At 45.6% G+C, this 20,449-nt stretch overlaps 1 protein-coding gene across 1 annotated transcript; it reads left to right on the top strand.

Moving 5' to 3' along the window:
• The first annotated feature begins 555 nt into the window (after positions 1 to 555).
• Positions 556 to 18,682, top strand: LOC144134883 (uncharacterized). Its single transcript, XM_077667691.1, has 2 exons — positions 556 to 837; positions 18,388 to 18,682. The coding sequence occupies exons 1-2, from the start codon at positions 646 to 648 to the stop codon at positions 18,670 to 18,672; spliced, it is 477 nt and encodes a 158-aa protein (XP_077523817.1). The 5' UTR covers positions 556 to 645; the 3' UTR covers positions 18,673 to 18,682.
• The last annotated feature ends 1,767 nt before the right edge of the window (positions 18,683 to 20,449 follow it).

The following is a 20,449-nucleotide window of genomic DNA, read 5'->3' as shown; positions in this document are numbered from 1 at the left end:
ATGCGGAGGAAGTAGAGATAAGAAAGTTGATAAAATGGGACCGTCAACATGTGCAGCGAGGGACGAACACAAAGATAAAGAATCAGTAATTACTGCAACTGCTGTAATAGAGGGGTCTAGCTTGCGTAGAGCAAGTACAACTGCTAGAAACTCTGCTTGAAAAATAGGGGTGAAATCTGGAAGGCGCAGAGAAAAGGACCAGTCTAATTTCGAGCAAAATATTCCCACACCTGCTTTTCAATTGCATTGCGTTAGATCGCGGCAGAGCAATTCCCCCCCCCCCCCCCCCGGCAGATGTAGGGATGCAGGATGACTTGCGCGTGAAAGAAACTACTTTCATTTCGAGGCATTAAGGGTCGTTAACTGAGTTGAATACCAGTTGATAATGAAATGAAGATCAGTTTTGCTAAGTTGATTGACCACTGAAATGAGGTAAATTTTAGATGCAGTAATTTTTATTGTAATCTGCTGCATGTTTTCTCTTTCGTGCAGAAATTAACGCTGAAAATTGTCCATCGAGAAAGGACGACGAAGATCCGCGAGATTGCTCGCTCACTGGCGCAGCCAAGCTGACGTCGGCCAAGCAGCGCTCGGCCCGTTGTCCCGCACCCCAGCTGTCCCGGCGAACCCCACCCGGCAGAGACGATGGCCGCTCCACCAGCGGACCCTGTGGCCGCGGCGAGGAGGCAGTCCATGGCTCCTTCAGTGGCGGCGGCGGTCGTGCCCCCCGGCGCTGCGCCCGTGGTCCCGGCCTTCGTGCCTCGGGCGCAAGACTACGAGGACGACGAGGACGAGGTGGAGGACATCATGAGACCGAAGCCCGCGCAGATGCAGCAGGTGAGTCGTTGCCTTGGCTGTGCACCCCTTATGAAAATGGTCTCGAGACATGCTGCAGAAATAAGTTCTTTCATTGGTGAAAAATCTGTGTGCCTGTTAGCGTCCTATGGTGCCCATAAAGGAGGCCTTCTTAAGCAACGTGGCAGGTGGTAGTTAAATTAATGATTGGTCGCGCGAGGTAACCTCGGACAACCTCGATCGCACAAATTCCATCGGGGGCAGCGCCTGACATCCCATCCCAGGGCAGTGGGGCATCGCTTAACCACTGCACCACGGCTCCAGGACTGGTGTAAGGTCTCCCAGGAGTATATGAATGTTCGCTTCGGTGTATGGGGGTGTAACGTCCCAAAGCGACTCAAGGAATGAGGGACGCCGTAGTGGAGGGCTCCAGAAATTTCGACCACCTAGGAGTCTTCAAAGTCGCGGACATCGCGCAGCACACGGGCTTCCAGAATTTCACCTCCACAGAAATCAGACCGTCGCAGTCGGGATCGAATCCGCGTCTTTCGGGTCGACAAGCGAATGCCATAACCAATCTGAGATATCGCGGCGGTGGAATCGATGAATGTTAAGTACAGAAAGAGAAATCCTACCTATATGGGCATTAACGCATTGGCTATCACGTCATACACTTAAGGCAGAGAGCGAGCTGCGGCACAGCGGTGACTGCCTTCAGGAATTTAGTGCAGAGATCAGAAAGGGTGCGGCGGCGTCGCGGCGGCGGTTACCTATAGAGCCATGTAGAGGTAGAATTGCCAGCATTGTGGCATCGGGTTGCATCACGCCGCAGCCGCGTAAGCGCGTGGGTTTACGCCTTCTCACACGTAAGCACTCTCAAGTGTCTGTGCTAACCTTTTTATATGCTTTATTGCCTTCTTACCGATATTGCAAATGCAAATAACAGACAAACAATTACAGATTCGGAACGTTTCGATGGAAGCGAAACGCAAAGGTGCCCGTGTGCTGTTCGATGTCAGAGCACGGTTAAGGTCCCCAGGTGGTCGAAATTATTCCGAAACACTGGACTACGGCACATCTTTCTACTTTCTTCTCACAGTCTCTTTATCCCTTCCCCTTACGGCGCGGTTGAGGTGTCCGCCGAGGTGTGAGACAGATACTGGGCGATTTCCTTTACCAAGCAACCAATTTAAACATGGAAAAGGTCGTTTATGAAACATGCTTGACATTTAAAAAAACAGGTGAAAAAAAAACACAACAGGTGAAACTGCACAGATTAGAGAGTCAGGCAGAGAGCCAAGTATATTGCCATGCGTATTTTTTTTAGGTTTCAGAAATATACTGCGTAAAACCTCTGAATGATTTACAGTAAGCTCTATATCGTAGCCAAACACTTCTTTCAGGATAGATGTTAATAAACGAAATTTTAACGTTAGTTTCTCGTAATTTTTGCTGTACATCAACTTTCTCCTTTTCCGTGCTTCGTGCACAGGATTGTTTGTTGCAAGCTCAGCTAGTTTAGCTAACGAATTGTCATGTCTAACCATTCCTGACTTGCAATGCCGGATCAACCTTCAAGCGTATAAAGGCTGTATAGGGATGACTCAAAATTTTTTCAAACATTTCGGCCACCTTCGAATAAAAAGGGACTCTTCCAACCACACGGATAACGGATCTTTGTAAACGCAAGTTATTAATCTTTTCAAGCATTACCGTTGCCAAGACAAGCACTCCTGAGATTTTTATAACAGTATATTGACTGAAATGGGAACTGAGAACTGAATATTGAGGACTAGAATGCGAAAAGGGAACTAAGAACTAACTTTAGAATCCTTTAAATAAGACGGCAAGAATAGAACCGTACTGTAATTTCATAGATCATCTCTGTTTCATTTTTAGAGATCACTGTAACTCTTGCGGTATCACCAGGTTACAAGCATGTTTGCCCGAGAAAGTTGGAGATGCGAAATGCCAGAGGCCCGTTTACTGTGCGATGTGAATGCATGTTAATGCAAGGTGCTCGAAACAGGTAGATAATATCCGGATAATATCCACAATGCCTCCCGTGATAATCTAAGTCGGTTTGGGACGTTGAGACCCATAAAACCAAACCGATTCTATGTTTCCGTTACTTTTGAGACTGGTTCAGGCGACAGCCTCGTTCGAAAATTCAAGACCTCCTATAAGCCCTGCGATTTTCTAGTGAATAAATTTAGAAGATTTATGTGACGATACACTTTGGCGGCACGTAATTCTTTGTTGACGAAATTTCCGGGCTCTTTTTATTTTAGTGCAGTCGCACTACCGAGCGCATAGTCGGATTTCAGGCATACGTACATACGCCCCTGAATCCTGCTTTGTGACCTGCGGTTTGTGGGCAACCTGCGAGGTGTGTAGTCCTAGGCAACGTCTTCACCTGAGTGAAGGCCTGTGTGAAGGGTAAACGAGGTTTCTTTGGTTTTATTGTTTTATGGGGTTGAACGTTCAAAAGCGACAAAAGCTATGAGGGACTGCGTAGTGCACACCTCCGGGTAATTCTGTCCACCTGGATTACTGTAACGTGCACTGGCACTGCACAGAATGCAAAACAAGCTTTTGCCGCGCCCACCGCGATGGCTTAGTGTCTGTGGCGTTTGACTCCCCATTTAAAGCTGTCGGGATGAAATCCCTGAAGTTGCGGCAGCTTTTCGATGAAGCCGGAATGCAAAAATGCCCTCGTCCGGCACGAGGTCAGTCCAGGTTAGAGACCATTAAGTGGCCCTAATTAATCTGGCGCCACCCACTTCGTCGACACTCTCAATTCCTCTCAACCCATGCCATCGCATAGACTATAATTAATTAAAAATTTTTACCTCAAGGATCCCGATGTGAGACCTTGCATGACTGGTGGGTGAGTGCACGGCGATAAACTGTGACAGGCTTGTCGCATACATGGTTATGATGAGAAAACTTCTTCAATAGCAGTTTCGATGCGTGCAGGATCATCTGATGAGTGCCAGATTGTTGGAAAGGGCATTCCAGTCGTAATCGGTGCGCACGAAGAATGACTCGTGAAATGTAGTTGTGAGGGCACGTGGCGGAATGACGCGGTTAGAGCGGCCTGTGTGAGGTGTTCGAAAATCTGGTTAAATGACCTGACTGTCACGGGGTGATCTATGGAAAAACCTGTGAAACAGGCAGAGGCGTAATATTTGCCAGCGAGAAGAGAGAGAAGGAAGTTGTAACTGAGATTCCATGGCAGATATGCTGGAGGTACGAGTAGTTCGAGAAAATCAAACCAGTGGCACGGTTCTGAACAGATTGGAGAGCTTTATTAAGGTTAGAGGGGTGTGAAACAAAGATAGCGCTGGCATATTTAAGTTTAGGTCGCACAATGGTTTTGTAAGCTAGAAGTTTTACTGAAGAAGGTGCCATTCATTGATTGCCGGCAAAGCGTGACAAAGTGCCTGGCATCATCTGCCGTTTCACGAGACAGAGCATGAGGGACAAATGGTGGGCTAACAGGCGGGAGTTGACCACTGCGGATGCCAATGTTCACATGTTGGAAAACCTGACCAGGCGAAATCGAGAACTGCTGAGGGAAGTGAAAGAATGGGCGAAAACAAATCAGTACAAGTATGTCTGGCACAGCAACGGTAAGATTTTGATAAGAAAGACTGATGGCGCGTCAGCAATGCTAGTGCAGCACTCTTGCGACCTTGGCAAGCTGCAATAAGAAGGGAGAATTGATTTCGAATTTTTATTTGTTTCCTGCCAAAAATGCAGACTGTAACAGAAAAGAATTATCTACTCCCAGAGAACTTGAAAGATTACCTTGGCCCGGTTTTCCAGACGTCATTCAAATGTCTTCATATCAATGCTCGATCTGTCAGACGTAAAGAAGCATATTTCGACACTTTCTTTCAACAACTAAATGTTCCCATTGACGCTATCATGATCAGCAAAACTTGGTCTACAAGTGATTATGATGTCTTTCGAATTCCTGGTTATGAGACATTTATTCTGAATCGTTACGCTGGTATTGGTGGTGGCGTATCCATATCATTTAAAAAGAAGTGGCGGCCTGAAATATTAGAGCGATTCACAGTTTCTGTGAAAGAATATGAAATCTTAACAATGTGTTTGAACAACACTATTTTTGCAGTGTGCTATCGTCCACCAAAGGGTTGCGTAGCCATATTCTTGAATTTTCTTGAAAGCCTGATTACATTTGCAACCAGTCAGCATTTAAACATTGTCCTTGGTGGTGACCTAAACATTAATATGTTATCGGTTGATGCATCCCAAATGAGTTTAGATTTATTGCTTAGAACACATGGACTTCTGAATGCAATCAAAATGCCAACGCGTGTTACGATCACGTCTTCATCGCTGATCGATTTGTTTATCACTAACCATGACCCTAGTATGATCACATCTGGAGTAATAATTTCTGACATCAGCGATCACTTGCCAATATTTATGTGTGTTAAAAACATGTCTAAAAAGAAACGTAGTTCAACATATTCTTTCCAACTTATATCTGAAAAAACACTGTCCACATTTAGAAACTCGGTAGAAAAGAACAACAGGAGGCCTGTCCTTTTAGAAAATGACGCCAATAATGCTTACGAGGCATTCTTAGGCATTCTGAAGCCGATTTACGAGGCCTGTTTCCAAATATTAACAAAAAAACAAAGGCGTCACAGTCGCAAACCATGGGTCACACCGGAGTTGGTGGCAAAGATAAACACAAAGAACATCCTATACCATAAGTTTATTAAATCGAGAGCTGAATGTGATCTGACAGCGTTTAAAAAATATCGAAACCGCTTGAATACTGAGCTCAAGAAAGCCAGAAACGCCTATTACACAAATCAATTCACGTCAACTTGTGGTCGTGCCGACATTATGTGGAAGCGGCTAAACGCAATTTTGGGGAGAAATAGCAAATCAGGCGAATTAAATATGCTAAATATTGATGGTGTAAGTATAACTGGAAAAGAATTAGCAGATACGTTTAATACGCACTTTGTTGGCGCTTCTAGAAATCAAGTCCCGCATAACAATCTCAGTGATGTTGTTCATATAGGCGACACTGTATTTCTCAAACCGGTTGAAGAAGCAGATGTAACGGCAGCCTTCCACGAACTAAACAATAGCACATCCATTGATATTGATGGCCTCCAGATAAAGCCTATACGGTATATTTTTGACCTTATTTTACCATACATCACGCATATCTTAAACCTTTGTGTCAGTACCGCTGTATTTCCTCGTAAAATGCAGATTGCACGTGTAACAGTTATCTTTAAAAAGGGTGATAAAAACCAGCTCGGGAATTACAGGCCAATATCTATCTTACCCGTGTTTTCTAAGCTACTAGAAAAAGTAATACTTAGAAACTTTTTGCAGTTTGAAGAAAAACACAAAATTATAACAGCAGCTCAGTATGGCTTCCGTAAGCACCGCTCTACTGAACTTGCACTATTAGATCAACGAGAATATATATTGAACGAACTCGAACATAATAGGATAGTCATTGGTATTTTTCTTGATTTTTCGAAGGCATTCGACTTATTAAACCATACAATACTTCTTCGTAAACTTGAGCGTTGTGGCTTCCGCGGCCATGCACTATCGCTTGTGCATTCATACCTCATGGATCGCAAACAGGCAGTGGCAATAAATGGTCTCCTCTTAGATATGCAATCTGTAGGCTGTGGCGTTCCACAGGGCAGCATTTTGGGTCCATTTCTGTTTAATCTTTACATCAATGACATTGTACATGCAACTCCATTCGTTAAATTTATCATCTATGCTGATGACACCAGTATTTTTCTTGCCGGAGATAATGCAGCTGAACTCACATATACTGCAAACAATGCACTGAAGCAAATAGAAAACTGGAGTAGCAGAAATGCGTTGCGGATTAACACAGCAAAGACTAAAGTCGTTGTTTTCAGAGGTAGAAACAAGAAGGTCTGTCTCACTAAGAACATATTCCTGCAGTCCGTACCCTTAGAAGTTGTGCCTTCATTTAAAACATTAGGTATATTATTTAATGAAAGAATGTCATGGGATGATCATGTTAGCTTTGTAACAAATAAATGTTCACGTATTATTGGTCTTCTTTACAAGAACCGTGAGATACTGCCGCGAAATGTAATGCTAATGCTATATAATTTATTGATACAATCTCATTTCAGCTATTGCCATTTAACCTGGGGTGCAACAACAGCAGGCAATCTTCAGAAACTACACTTGTTACAGAAAAAATTTCTAAGAATTGTTGAAAATGTTTCGCATACCTACCATACGGCCGCACTTTTCTTAAAGTATAACTTACTACCAATTACTAAGCTTTATGACTATCGTCTGAGCAAGTGTGTGAAAAACGAGGTGTTGAACATATCTTTTCTATCAAAATTAGCTGGTTTAGAAAAACGAGATGCAATGTACAGCACAAGAAATATAGCACAATGGGACGTAAAAACATACAGAACTTTCTATGGTAATCAAACATTAGAAAATAAACTACCACGACTTCTTAACAAACTCGCACAAAACGATATTGATCTCCAAAACACAACACGCCACAAACTGTTCGAGTATTTTTTTTTTTACACTACACCTAACCTTTTTTCTGTGATCTGTCTACCTAATTCTTCTTTCTTTCACCATCATTTTAAGTTTTCTTTCCAGCCAGGACAATGCTGTTGATTTTATGCTGACTACTGTAACCGGATAACAGCTCTGCTATATGTATTTTTTTTGTTATCTGTATTTCCTGTATTTTCTTTATTGTATTGTATTGTATTTTCTTTATTTCTTTACTGTATTGCTGTCAAAGTGGGGGCCCGTGGCCTTGTCAAGCTGTCAAACGGCAGCTTTTACTACGGGTCCCCGCCATCATCTGTACCATGGTGGCAAAATAAATTTGAATTTGAATTTGAATGGGCAGGGTACGGCGGAGGAATCCAGTAGTACGATTACAGGAATCAATTACACGGTTTACGTGGCAAGCTAATGTTAACTCATTAGTGAGGCGAACACCGAGGTACTTAAACGAATCGGTTGGCACGATAGTGCTGGGGTTGATTTTGCAATTAGAGTGTGTGTAGTTTCGGCGGCGGTGGAAACAAATAAGCGCAGTTTTAGAAGTATTCAGGCACATAAGCCACGTAGTGCACCATTTCTGTATGCGAATTACGTCATTTTGGACGGCAAAAATATCGGACGAGTTAGCTATACAGAGCGGTATAGTACACAGCCATCTGCAAAAAGGCAGATAGTAGAAGTTACTGATGAAGGGAGATTGTTAATGTAAATTAGAAAGAGTAAGGGGCCAAGGACGGTGCCTGGGGGCACACCTGAAAGAACACGTGTATAAGGAGAGGACTGCCTATTAGCGGAGACAATCTGCATGCGGTCGATTAGAAAGTCTTTGATCCAATTAAGAACTAGTGGATGGAGGTGGTGGTAGTGATGAAAACTTTAATGAACAAAGAGGAGTTTAGGACACGCAAGTCCTTGGGCCCCCGCACGGCCCCAGTGCACTGAAACGTTCATGTCTCGGAAGCCCATGACGCTGGCAGCCCGGCCTGTGGCGATGGCTTGCTTGGCCGGGTCCTCGGAGTGCAGTAGGGTCTTCCAAACCTCCCTAGTGGTAAGGTGCTCCAGGCCCCGGGAAGGAGGGTCCGCCGGGCAGAGGATCGAGAGTGGCTTTGGGGTGGTGGCAGAGGGTACAGGAGGGGTTTGAGTGGACTTCGTGATAGCGCGAGCGTATATAAGGGGAGGGTAAGGTGCGTGTTTGGAGCCTTTTCCAAAGTGTCGGGTGATAATTGTCGAGGGAGGGATGGGGTGGGGGGTAGAGCCGAGGCTCGGCTTTGTAAGCCGGCGTCAGTTCACTGAATGAATGCATGCGCTCCCGAGAGAAACCTACACCGGAGGCCGCCGGTGCCCGTTTGAGAGAACCTCGGGCTAAAAAGTTGGCAGCCTCGTGTCCGGGATTCGCCGAAGTGGGCAGGCACCCATATTAGCTCCATGTGGCGGAGCGGGTGTGCGGCGAGGGAGTTGAGTACGCTAAATGCAGGCACGTGGACTCTCCCGGGGGCAAAATTTAGTATGACAGTTTTAGAGTCGGAGAGTATATATATACTGGGCCTCCGTGCGCGTGATGGCTAGGGCAATAGCGGCCTCTTCAGCCCCTTCCGAAGTGGCAGTGAGGGATATGTGAAGGGTGGCAATCGGTTGGAGGGAGGGGTTCGTGATGGCTACAACCACGTCCTCGCCTGTGCATGCGGCATCCACCGACACGGCATTCGGTTCCGTGCCACAATGTTTGTGGAGCGCCCGTGCGCGAGCTCTGCGGCGGGGTTCGTGGTAGGTGGGGTGCATGTTTTTGGTGATAGGTTTAATAAGTAGTTCGCGGTGAATTAGGTGGGTGACCTGGAGCTGTGTGGGATCCGTGTCTGGTATCCTGATACCAAGGGTGTGTAGGATGTATCTTCCGGGGGGGGGGGGGAGGGTTCTCGCGAGACGTATGTATTGTGTCTGCCGGTGGCCCTCGATAAGATCACCTATCGTGTAGTGTAGGCCTAGCTGGAGCAGTTTTTTGGTTGAAGCCTTTAGGAGTAGGTGTAGTGCTGTCTTAAATGCTTTTGGAATCATGGCATCCAGGGTGGAGATTTCTCTGCCCTGGAGTTTCTGGTGGGGGAGCGTGAAGTGAAAGCGGCTGAGGACGAAGGCATGAATGAGACGACAAAGGTCATGCTCCTTCATTCCCCGGTGGTGTCCAGAATCTCGGCGGATTGGGTGGGATATCGACACCACCGTCGCCTTCAGTTTTTGCATTGTGAGAGTGTTTTTCGGTAAAATCGAGGCAGCTTAAGTAGAAGGCGGGAGTGAGGTACTTTGTGGAATGCTTTCTTAAAATCAAGAAATATAGCATTAGTAGGAATGTTGCAATAAAGATTAAAAAAATGTAATCAAGAAACAGAGCTAGTTGGGATTCACATGAACGATAGAAAGGAAGCTACATGGGAGTAACTGACGGGTTACATGAATTTAGAGCACATAATAGTTGATGAAATTGGTCGGTAATTGCCTGGGGATAATCGGTTGCTTTTCTTGAAGTCTGGAATGACCTTGCTGATAAGATAGTCAAGAGGAGTGGAACCGGTATCAAATGACGGTGTCACCGGTACTTGCCAGTGGTGCAATGGCCAGAAGCTTCCCTTGGCCTGGTGCTCGGTTTGTTCAGGGTGAAATGCTTGGCAAATGGGTCTTTGACCCCACCTTGAGTAGAACAAAAAACCTTGTTCAATGGCGTTCTTTGGCTGCAGAGAACGTGTTCTCCATAAATATTCATCATAATCATCATAATCATCAAATTACTGCTGAAAAATGAGGGATAGAACAAGGCTGAAAACATGTTTAGTGTTTTTTTCAAGACTTTGAAATTGATTTCGTCAATACCGGAGGAGGCTGAATGGTTTAGCGAGTTTATGAATTTAACAATGCCGTGTGGATTAAATCTAATCCCTTCCATTCGTGGATGCGAGAAAGGCAGTAACTCGGGACGGGCATGTGTGGTTCCCTTAGTAAAAAGAGTACAGATTGAGGCATTTAAGACATAGGGTACATCGGACACGGTTATTGGCGAGCAGAAGTTGTCACAGAGCGAAATAGTATTAGTTACGCCAGGGTTAATTGTCTTCCAGAAGCGCTTTGGGTTCGAATGCAGCATGGTGGGCAATGTAGAAGAGACCTGACATTTAGTTTGGGTGCCAAGGTTGGAATAATGTTTCGCGATTGTATGATGCTTGTTCCAAGTTAGTTCAGTGTTAAATGATTTGGTCCCCGCAGGGGGAGCGTCTGCAGCTTGCAAACGTTGGTGAGTGGTGACACCACGGGTTCCCGAGCATTCGCAGGGACATGCCCCCCGGGGATGATGGTGAACAGTGCATCACCACGGACACGAGCACCCGCGCCTAGCCGTGCGTGGCATCGCGGTGTCCGGGGAAAAGGGGTTCCTGGTGGTTGAGCCGATGCCGAGCGTTGGGACCTTTAAGGCCCCTCGGCGGAGGCAACACACCACTTTGGGCCCAGCTTCATGTAGACGGCACCTCCGGCCTGACTCGACCGGAGGGAAATCGGCAGTCGCTTTTCCTGTACTACCCTCCGTATTTCACTTTCCTATCATCTTTCTTAGGACTTTCCTGTCTCTTCCTCCCTTCTCGGTTTTTCGCTTTTCATAGGTGGCGATGGTTAACCTTGTGTGGCCAACCACGCCGAGTTGCGTCATATTTGGTTATAGCAATGGTGTACAGCTGGCGTGGGCAGGGATTGTTTTAAAGTTCGTGTTTCGTCCCCTTGTTGGGCTCCATGGTGGGTGGCTGGCACCATGGCCGAAGAACAAAATTTTTTATGGCTTCCTCCCTGCTTAATAATGATCGCCCTCTGAAAAGAGAGCGGACCGATGTCACATCCCAGTTTTTAACAAAAAGAGAACTTTTCCGAAGTACCATATCGTCCACAGTAAAGAAACAGAAAAGCCAGCCAGACAAATATCCCCGTTTCTTGTTGCAAGAGTTCTTACAGATTCCTTGGGCCGTCAGTACGAAGTCACAAAGGTGGCTAGTGGTGACCTCCTGCTCGAACTGTGCGACATTACTCAAATATCAAAGCTTGCAAATATTGAAACTTTTGGCGATATTCCTGTCTTTGTCACACCACGCAGGTCATTGAAAACAGTACGTGGCGTCATCTCGGACAATGAATTTCTGCACCTAACAGAGGAAGAGATGTTTGAAGGACTTTCTCCTCAAAATGTAACCAACGTCCATAGAATTACAATCCGCAAAGACACCAAAGAGATTCCAACAAACACCTGGTCCTGACGTTTGCCTCTTGCACCCTACCCTAGTCAATCGAGGTAGGCAATGGAAACATTTCCGTTTGCCCATATATACCCTACCCTAGACGCTGTTTCAAATGCCAGAAGTTCGGTCACGGCTCACAAAGCTGCCGCGGCTGTAACACCTGTGCTAAATGTGCCTCAAATGACCACCAATCAGACGACTGCGATGCTGCGCCACACTGTGCAAACTGCGAAGGCGAACACGCTGCTTATTGAAGGTATTTTCCTGCCTGAAAGAAAGAAAACGATATAATTACAATAAAAACAAAAGACAATACTACATTTAAAGAGTCAAGAAGGTGTTTTGCAATGTGACATGGCAATTTTTCTTTCACACCCCACACAAACTTCGCCGATGCGGTGCACGGGCGCGCGCACCACAGCGGCCTTAGGCACCAGCCCGGCTCGCACTAAGTAGGGTTGAGGTAGGGCCATCCGCGCCCCTGGCAGATGCAGCGAAAGCTGCTATGCCCCCCCCCCCCCCCCCCGCAAACGGGCCCGCCGGCCACCAAGTCGGCAGCCCGCAAGGCTTCCCCCGTTCGTGAGAAGTCCACCACCCCCCGGGCCGTGGGTTCCCCGCGGAACTCTAGCGCCTCCACTGAGGCGATGGATACAACTCAGAGCTCGCCTCGGTCGCAACGGCGGCGGGGCTTCCTTAACCAGAAAAAAAAAGAAAAATCATAATAACAGGCATTCAACAAGGAGAATCCCGAGGTTCTGAATACAACCCCTTAAAAATTTATAATGGCGTTTCTTACCCACTGGAACTGCCGTGGAATTTTAAATAACTATGGTGATGCAACAGATCTCTTATATTCTCTGTCTCCTGTGGCACTTTGTCTTCAGGAGACCAGTTTGGGACCTTTACATAAAAATATTTTTAAGAAGTATGAAGTCTTTCGCCTTGACCGTGAGCAGGCGAATAGGCTCTGTGGAGGCGTTGCTGTTGTAATTCAGAGCGGTGTTGCAACGCATGAAATCAAGCTCCAGACGAATTATGAAGCCGCTGCAGTCACTCTCATTAACTTTAAAACAATCATCATATGCACAGTGTATCTTCAACCACACCTGACAGTACCACTCCATGATCAAGAAGCCCTTTTTAATCAGCTACCAGAGCCATATCTGGCAGTCCGAGATTTTAATGCGCACTGATCATTTTGGGGGAGCGAACAGACGGACACTAGTGGCCGAGTTTTAGAAGATTTTCTTCTATGCAACAACGTTTGCCTGCTAAATACGAGAAAACCCACATACCGCACTCCATGCTCAGGAAAGATGAGTTGAATAGACTTGTCTTTTAGCTCTCCATCCGTTTTTACCGATTTCAGGTGGGATGTTTTTGATAACCCACACGGAAGTGATAACTTTCCAGTAGTAATGAACTTTTCATCACCACCATCCATCATTCAAAGAAAACCACGCCGTTGGAAACTGCACTTGGCCACTATTTCAAGAAAAGGTCTGCCTGGAGAAAATATTTTCGGATGATCTTAGCATTGACAAAATAAATGAAATTTTTACAACGTGTATCATTGCGGCTGCACGTCTAGCTATTCCGCAGTCGTCAGGAGTAGTATGCCAAACCCACAAGGTTTGGTATAACCAAGATTGCAGAGAAGCAAAAAAGAAATAAAACAAAGCCTGGAGAACTTTCCGAAGGTACCCTACACACGACAACCTCATATATTTTCGAAAGGGGAGAGCAAAAGCACGGTACATACGTCGCAATGAAGAGAAAACTTTATGGAAAAAATATGTGTCGTCCATAAATAGTTCAGTTACATCGAAACAAATGTGGGAGCAAGTCCGCAAACTTGATGGCAGCTTTACTCTTTTCACAATTTCTTTCCTAGCAGCTCCGGACACACAAACAAGCATTAGCGAACAGGCCGACAAACTATAAGAACACTTCGCCACAGTTTCTACCTCCTCACACTACACCAAATCATTTTTAAAGTACAAGAACACAACTGAAAAACAACGACTGCCAACCAGTGGCAGTGCAAATGAACATTACAATAAATTAATTACACTACAAGAAATCCGTAATAGTACTTTCGGCCGGCAAACAGACAGCACCAGGCACAGATGAAATCCATTATGAAATGCATGGTTGTGCCATTCCTGAAATCTGGAAAACCGCCAACTTCGGCTGGTAGTTATAGGCCAATAGCACTTTCGAGTTGTCTTGCTAAATGTTTTGAAAGAGTGCTAAACATTAGGTTAATGTACATCCTTGAATCGAGCAAACTTCTTAATATCGACCATTGTGGATTTAAAAAAGCATGCTGTACAAACGACCATCTCGTCCATCTTGAAAACACAGTCCGTGAAGCGTTCATACAGAAACAGCATTGTCTGGCAGTATTTTTTGACTTGGTAAAAGCTTATGATACCACCTGGAGGTTTCGGATTCTTCAAGACCTCGCGGATCCAGGTATATGTGGCAGGGTGCTAAATAGTTTAAAAGAATTCCTCTCTGACCGTTCCTTTCATGTACGTCTACGTTGCACGCTTTCGAAAAAATTCATCCAAAAAAATGGCGTACCGCAGCGGTGCATTCAAAGTACCACTCTCTTTATTGTCAAAATGAACTCAATATGGCAAATAATTTCAGAGTCCATTATATATTCAGTATATGTTGACGACCTTCAAATTTCATGCACATATTCCAGTTTATCAACATGCGAAATACAGATACAGCTTACGCTGAACAAACTAGCGACTTGGGCAGACCAAAATGGATTTAAGTTCTCCTCACAAAAAACAGTTGCCATCCTTTTCTCACTGTAAAGAGGCGTGCAGATTGATCCCACCCTGCACTTGAATGAAACTGTTCTACAAGTAAAAAAAGAGCATAAATTCCTAGGCATAACTTTTGACAGAAAGCTCACATTCCTACCCCATATAAACACCCTCAAAGAGAAAGCTTCCCGGACGCTAAGTATACTGAAGATACTCTCATGGAAACACGGGCGGTCCGATAGGTTATGCCTTTTACAGATCTACCGCTCCGTAGTACGGTCCACTTTGGACTACGGATGGATTGCGTACGGGTCTGCAAGACTATCATACCTCAAAAACTGGATCCTATACAAAACCTGGTTCTCCGTTTATCAATTGGTGCATACAGAACATCCCCCATAAATAGTCAATATGTAGAAACAAATGAACCGTCTCTTGCAAACCGAAGAGCAATACTTACCTGTGCATATGTACTAAAAATAAGATCCTTACCAAAGCTCCTTTGCTCCCCATAGTTACCAAGTGCACATCAAAGGCTGCTCAATAATAAACCACAATCGATCAAACCTTTGTTACTACGCCTTGAAGATGCATGTCTTGAACTCGGAATACTAGATGCTCTATCAAAAATTGCCCCGAGGCGCGATCCATTGCCGCCATGGTACTGTCTTCCCGCTGCTTGCGACTTCACGCTAACACAGTTTCGTAAAAAACAAACACCACATGGACATCTGCTACAAGAATACTTGGCTTTGAAAGAGGAATATTGAAGCTACATGGAGTTTTACACAGATGGCTCTAGAACAGCGATGCTCGTTGGAAGTGCCGTAGTAAACGGGAAATGGGAAAAAATAGTAAGATTGCCAAGTTATCTATCAATCTTTACTACCGAATGTTATGTAGTGTGTATGGCTGTGGACAAAATATTACATGAGAACATCGAAAACAGTATAATTTACACAGATTCCCTCAGCCTACTCACAGCGCTGCAGTCAAGAAATTCAGTTGAACCTCTGGTAGGCGACATCATACACGGCACAGAAAGTCACAACACAAGGACATTTGATAAGGTTCTGCTGGGTCTCTACCCACGTCGGCATAGAGGCTAACGAGAGACCAGACTCAGCAGCAGTAAAAGCTCAAAATGCTGTAATGAAAAATGTGAACTTAGCTTTTAAAGACTGCATAAAGTTCGTACATAACAAAGTAAAGAAAAACTGGCAGAAAGAGTGGGATAATGAACTGAACAACAAGCTGCACTTCATAAAGCCCACCTTCGGGGAATGGAAGTCATGCAGGCACCAGGAACGTTTCACTGAAGTAATCTAATGTCTCCTTCGCATTGGACAAACACACTTGACACACAACTACTTACTTACAAAAGAAGCCAAACCTGTTCGTGAAAGATGCGGCGACGAGCACACACTAAACCATATCTTATTTACATGTTCAAACTTAAAAAGCTTAGAAAGAAGTATTTTATTCAATTTTATAATCAAAACATTCCATTTCACCCAGCACTACTCTTGAGTGATAATGCAATCGTTGACATTTGTTATGTTTTTAAAATATACGAGAGGTTGGTTGTATTAATGAACAGTGAATGCCTCGCTTTTCTTTGATACACCTCAGCCACTTTCTCATTCCTGAGAAGAATGCTGATGTGTGTATTTTATTTGCTGGGGGCCTCGACATCCTTCCTCTGCAAAGGATGGCCGCTGAGGTTGCCTGGCCTTTTTTAAGGCTTTACCCTAAGCTATTTCAAAACAATTTTCCTTTTACCTTCATTAGATGGTGCGAAATAACATTTTAGGTTCTTTTTACCACGGTTTCATTTCTGTCATATGAAATCCGGCACAAGACAATTTTCTATACCTTGAGTTTGGCGCATGATGGCCTTAGCCGCCTACGTGCCATAAAATCCAACACAACACATAAATGATTTGGCAGATCGGAAAAAAATTTGTTTTTTCTTTAGGTGTTTGGGAGTCACTTTAAACCGTTTGGAAAATATTCGCACAGTTTCGTCGTCGTAGGTATATAAAGCCTTATCAGGGGTATTAACTTAGATTTGAAAGGCGATCAGTAAGATTCAATAGAACGTAGATGATAGGTAGAGCAAAAATCATTATAAAAGGCAGTGAGGTCACGATTCATGCTTATGTAGTCACCTTTGTCATAAAAAGTTAGTACCTTTTTAGACTTAGTGTTCTTTGAAATGTTTGAAGAACAGGTGGTGTGAACAACGACGTGATCACTGAGGCCAGGAATGCATGAAGGGGCAGAGAATTCGTCAGGGTGAGATGTCAGTAACAATTTGTGACATGCCGAATGAAAGACATGTTCAAAAAGTTTCAAGCGTCATTACTTGTTGTTAGGGTACTGGCTGTGTTATTGCGATCTACGGACGGTAAGTTAAAATCGCCAAATAGCGAAGGAGGGGTATTGTGTAAGTCGATGTTATTGAATGGAGAGTGTCATAGAAAGAGTTGTGAATAAACTGTCCATAGAGGGCGGACGATAATAAACACCGATATGCAGTCGAGGAAAGAAAGGATGACAGCATATCCCAATCATTTTTAGTGGCGTTGTAATGTTCACCAGGGAACAATTTAAGATGCGCTTTGCGGTGATTAGCACAGCAATGCCGCTGCAGCCGTCAAGCCTGTCTTTCCGAAATATTTCAAAATCAGAGATGCCAGGAAGAATTTCAGTGTCTAGAATGGAAGAATTTAACCATGTTTTCATTAGCAACACCACGTAACTAGATGCAGGGGGCGGCAGAAAGTTTGGTGGGCGGATGAGATTAAGAAGTTTGCAGGCAAAAGGTGGATGCAGCTGGCAAAAGATAGGGTTAATTGGAGAGACATGGGAGAGGCCTTTGCCCTGCAGTGGGTGTAGTAAGGCTGATGATAATGATGATGATGTTACTAGATGAAGAGTTGATTAAATTACAAAACGAGTCGAGCCGCCGCGCAGGCTGAGTGGTTACGGCGCTCGGCTGCTGGCCCGAAAGACGCGGATTCGATCCCGGTTGCGGCGGTCGAATTTCGATGGAGGCAAAATTCCAGAGGTCCGTGTACTGTGCGATGTCAGTGCACGTTAAAGAACCCCATGTGGTAGAAATTTCCGGAGTCCTTCACTACGGCGTCCGTCATAGCCTGAGTCACTTTGGGACGTTAAAACCTCAGTCACGTTTCGGTATTATGCGGTGAATGTTTTTGTACAGAAAGGACCGATGGTTACTCTTTTGCTGGAGCAATTGGTGGTTGATACGGATTACGCTCAAGCACTTCTTGACACGCATGAACAAAATTGTAAGTTTTGTCACCGGAAACTAGTCTGTCGTAGCGAAGCTTGAAACACAACTGGTTAGATCTGGCGAAATCAGCAAGACGATTTAGAGCGAGTCAAATGCTGGGCGAAAAATCCTCGCTAACTGCGTATTCAGCTGATTTGAACCTCTTGCATGATGAAAAATTTACTCTTTGTCCTTAAAACGAGCAAATATTACGATTATGGGACGGGTTTTTTCTTCTACAAAAGCACCTAGCCGATGTGTTTGTTCAATGCCCCGACTTTCGATAATCACTCTTAGTTTATCCTGGCAACATAGTTTGGGCAATGCCGTTACATGACTCAATTGAAGGTAATTTAGCACTTTGGATTTGAAGAGGTTTTATATTATACAGCACGCTGTGCTATGAACTAATGTAAGTTATGGCTGTCAACCCCTAAATATGCATCCACACCACACCATCCAGTAGCTGCGTGGCCACTGCTCCGGCTTCAGCGACGAGTGTGCATTGGTAGGGGTTTCTGTAATACCGAAGCGTTGTAGAGAAGCGAGTAGGGCGCCGAGATATCGAGCCTGCTGTGTAAAGCTTTTCTACTGTGGAGCCGTGTGGAGCTTTTATACTTTCTTACCCCCCGTGCCGCAGATGGGCGCCTCCGGCCCCAGCCTGGGCCTCATCTTTGGCGTGGCGCTGGTGGTCATCACGCTCTCCGCGGTGGTCACCTTCTACGCGCTGGGCAAGGACAAGGAGGCCACGCCGTCGGGCCCGCCCTCCTCCAGCGCCTCAACGCCCTTTCCGCCGCTCGTCCTGGTCCCCGATAATAAGAGCCTCCTCGCCGAAGACCGGGACGCTGGCGTCGCCGAATATGAAGGCTCGAGCAGCGGGCCGGGAGACGACGCCTGCGCGTCGCCCACACCAGAGACGAATTGAGCCCCCCCCCCCCCCCCCCCCCCCCCACCCCCCCCCCGAGGAGAACGGGGCTTGGCCGTTCGCGCTCTTCTTTTTTTTTCCATGTTACCGTCTTTTTTGACGATTGCCTTTTTATGTGTATAAATTTCGTATGCATATGTACTGAATTGTGAACTCGCTTTTTATATACACGTGCAGAACTCCAGCTGAGTAGCTTGAATTCAGGAATTATGTGCTTATTGTGGCTGCACATCCGCCGTCAACGTTGATTTCTCCTCCCCGCCATGTCGGCGGAACCAAGCATATTAAACGTGTTTTCATCAGTCGACGAAAATACTCTTGGATCATCGACTACGTGCCATTAGACCTTCGATGTCTCCGCAGTCAAGTTCATGGGCCATCAGTCATGGATGCAGAGGGCAATGCGTTAGTTAGCGCTTTGACTCCTGGCTTCCTCTTTGTGCATTAACTATAATTAGCGCGTGCGCCGGGAATTTGTGGCGCCCTTTTTGAGCACTACCACAGCATCAGAGGGTGGTGGTTACAACATTATTGGCACAAAATGGAAGGGATTAGTTGGGACTGGGGCGTGTCCAGGGTGACCTGGCAGTTGAACACGCGGAGAGGAAGGCTGCTTGTCATATTTTAATGCCTCATCGTCATCCGTCCGTCTGCGAAATCTGTCACACTATAGCTGTCAACGGGATTCCGACCACCATTCTTCCGTTCCGCAGCCGAGTGTGCTGACGACTACGCTACTTTCTGCCAATGTAAATTGTGTACTTAATCAACGTCTCAATCGCACATCAGTGACACAAGCAGCAACTTAGGTAAACAAAGTGCCCCCCCCCCCCCCCCTCCCAGTTCAGTTTTTTGAAATCTTGGGTTATAATGCGACAGCATAGGGAGGGCGTTGAGGCGTTTTCCTGGCGTTGTGCCACTGTTGCACTCGCGAGGCGGCGGATTATGGCGCCGCCCAACTACGCGGCTGAGTTCGAATCTGCGAGAGATCCAGTACAGACCTGCTGGCCTCAACTAGCAGCAGACGTCAGCCGGTAGTCGAGCCGTGAACCAACATATGAATGGGCATCTGTAGGAGCGGGCCACACTACAGGTGCCTATGGCGTTGGGGTCTATGGGCTGCGGCTATGTCACACGTAATCGGCGATTAGATGTCCCGTTTTGGGAGTAAATTTGTCCAATTTGTTGAAATCATATCTCAAGTTCTATGAAGTATTTGATCAAATGCAATCAAGCGTAGGCTACGAACCGAACATGCGTTCGAACTTTGGCTGGCACGCACAAATGGCCGCGTGCCACTTGTGTGAAAGTCAATGGAAACGACGATCTCCTTCTCTTACGGCATGGTTCAGGTGTCCGCCGAAATGTGAGACATACTGCGCCGTTTTTTTCCACAACAACTAATTTACCAATGTACCAAAGCACTGCGCGAGAGGCTGGAATTATAACACGCGGAAGAAAAAGCTACTGCGATGGTGGAAAGCAGCAAAAAAAAAACGGCTATGTCTGAGTAGCCTGAAGCGGAGGCAAGTGAAGATGAAATGTTCTCGACGCCAGAGATTCGAATGCAGCTCGAGGCTAAAAGTATGGCAATTTTTTTTGCTCCACGCTTTGTTGAACATACATTGAAAATCGATCACCGAATTTTCGTCACACAATAGTTCTGATCTTAGCGCGTTAATAAGGCTGAGATGCTTTCCATGAGATGGGGAACGGGAATTGAACATATCGTCTTGACGAAACTAGCCTGACATGTGATTCTGCCACAGCTGGTGCA

The sequence above is a fragment of the Amblyomma americanum genome, chromosome 5, assembly GCF_052857255.1.
Source record: "Amblyomma americanum isolate KBUSLIRL-KWMA chromosome 5, ASM5285725v1, whole genome shotgun sequence".
Classification (NCBI taxonomy): domain Eukaryota; kingdom Metazoa; phylum Arthropoda; class Arachnida; order Ixodida; family Ixodidae; genus Amblyomma; species Amblyomma americanum.
Note: the sequence above shows the minus strand (reverse complement) of the source record. Positions and strands in the feature narration are given on the sequence as shown.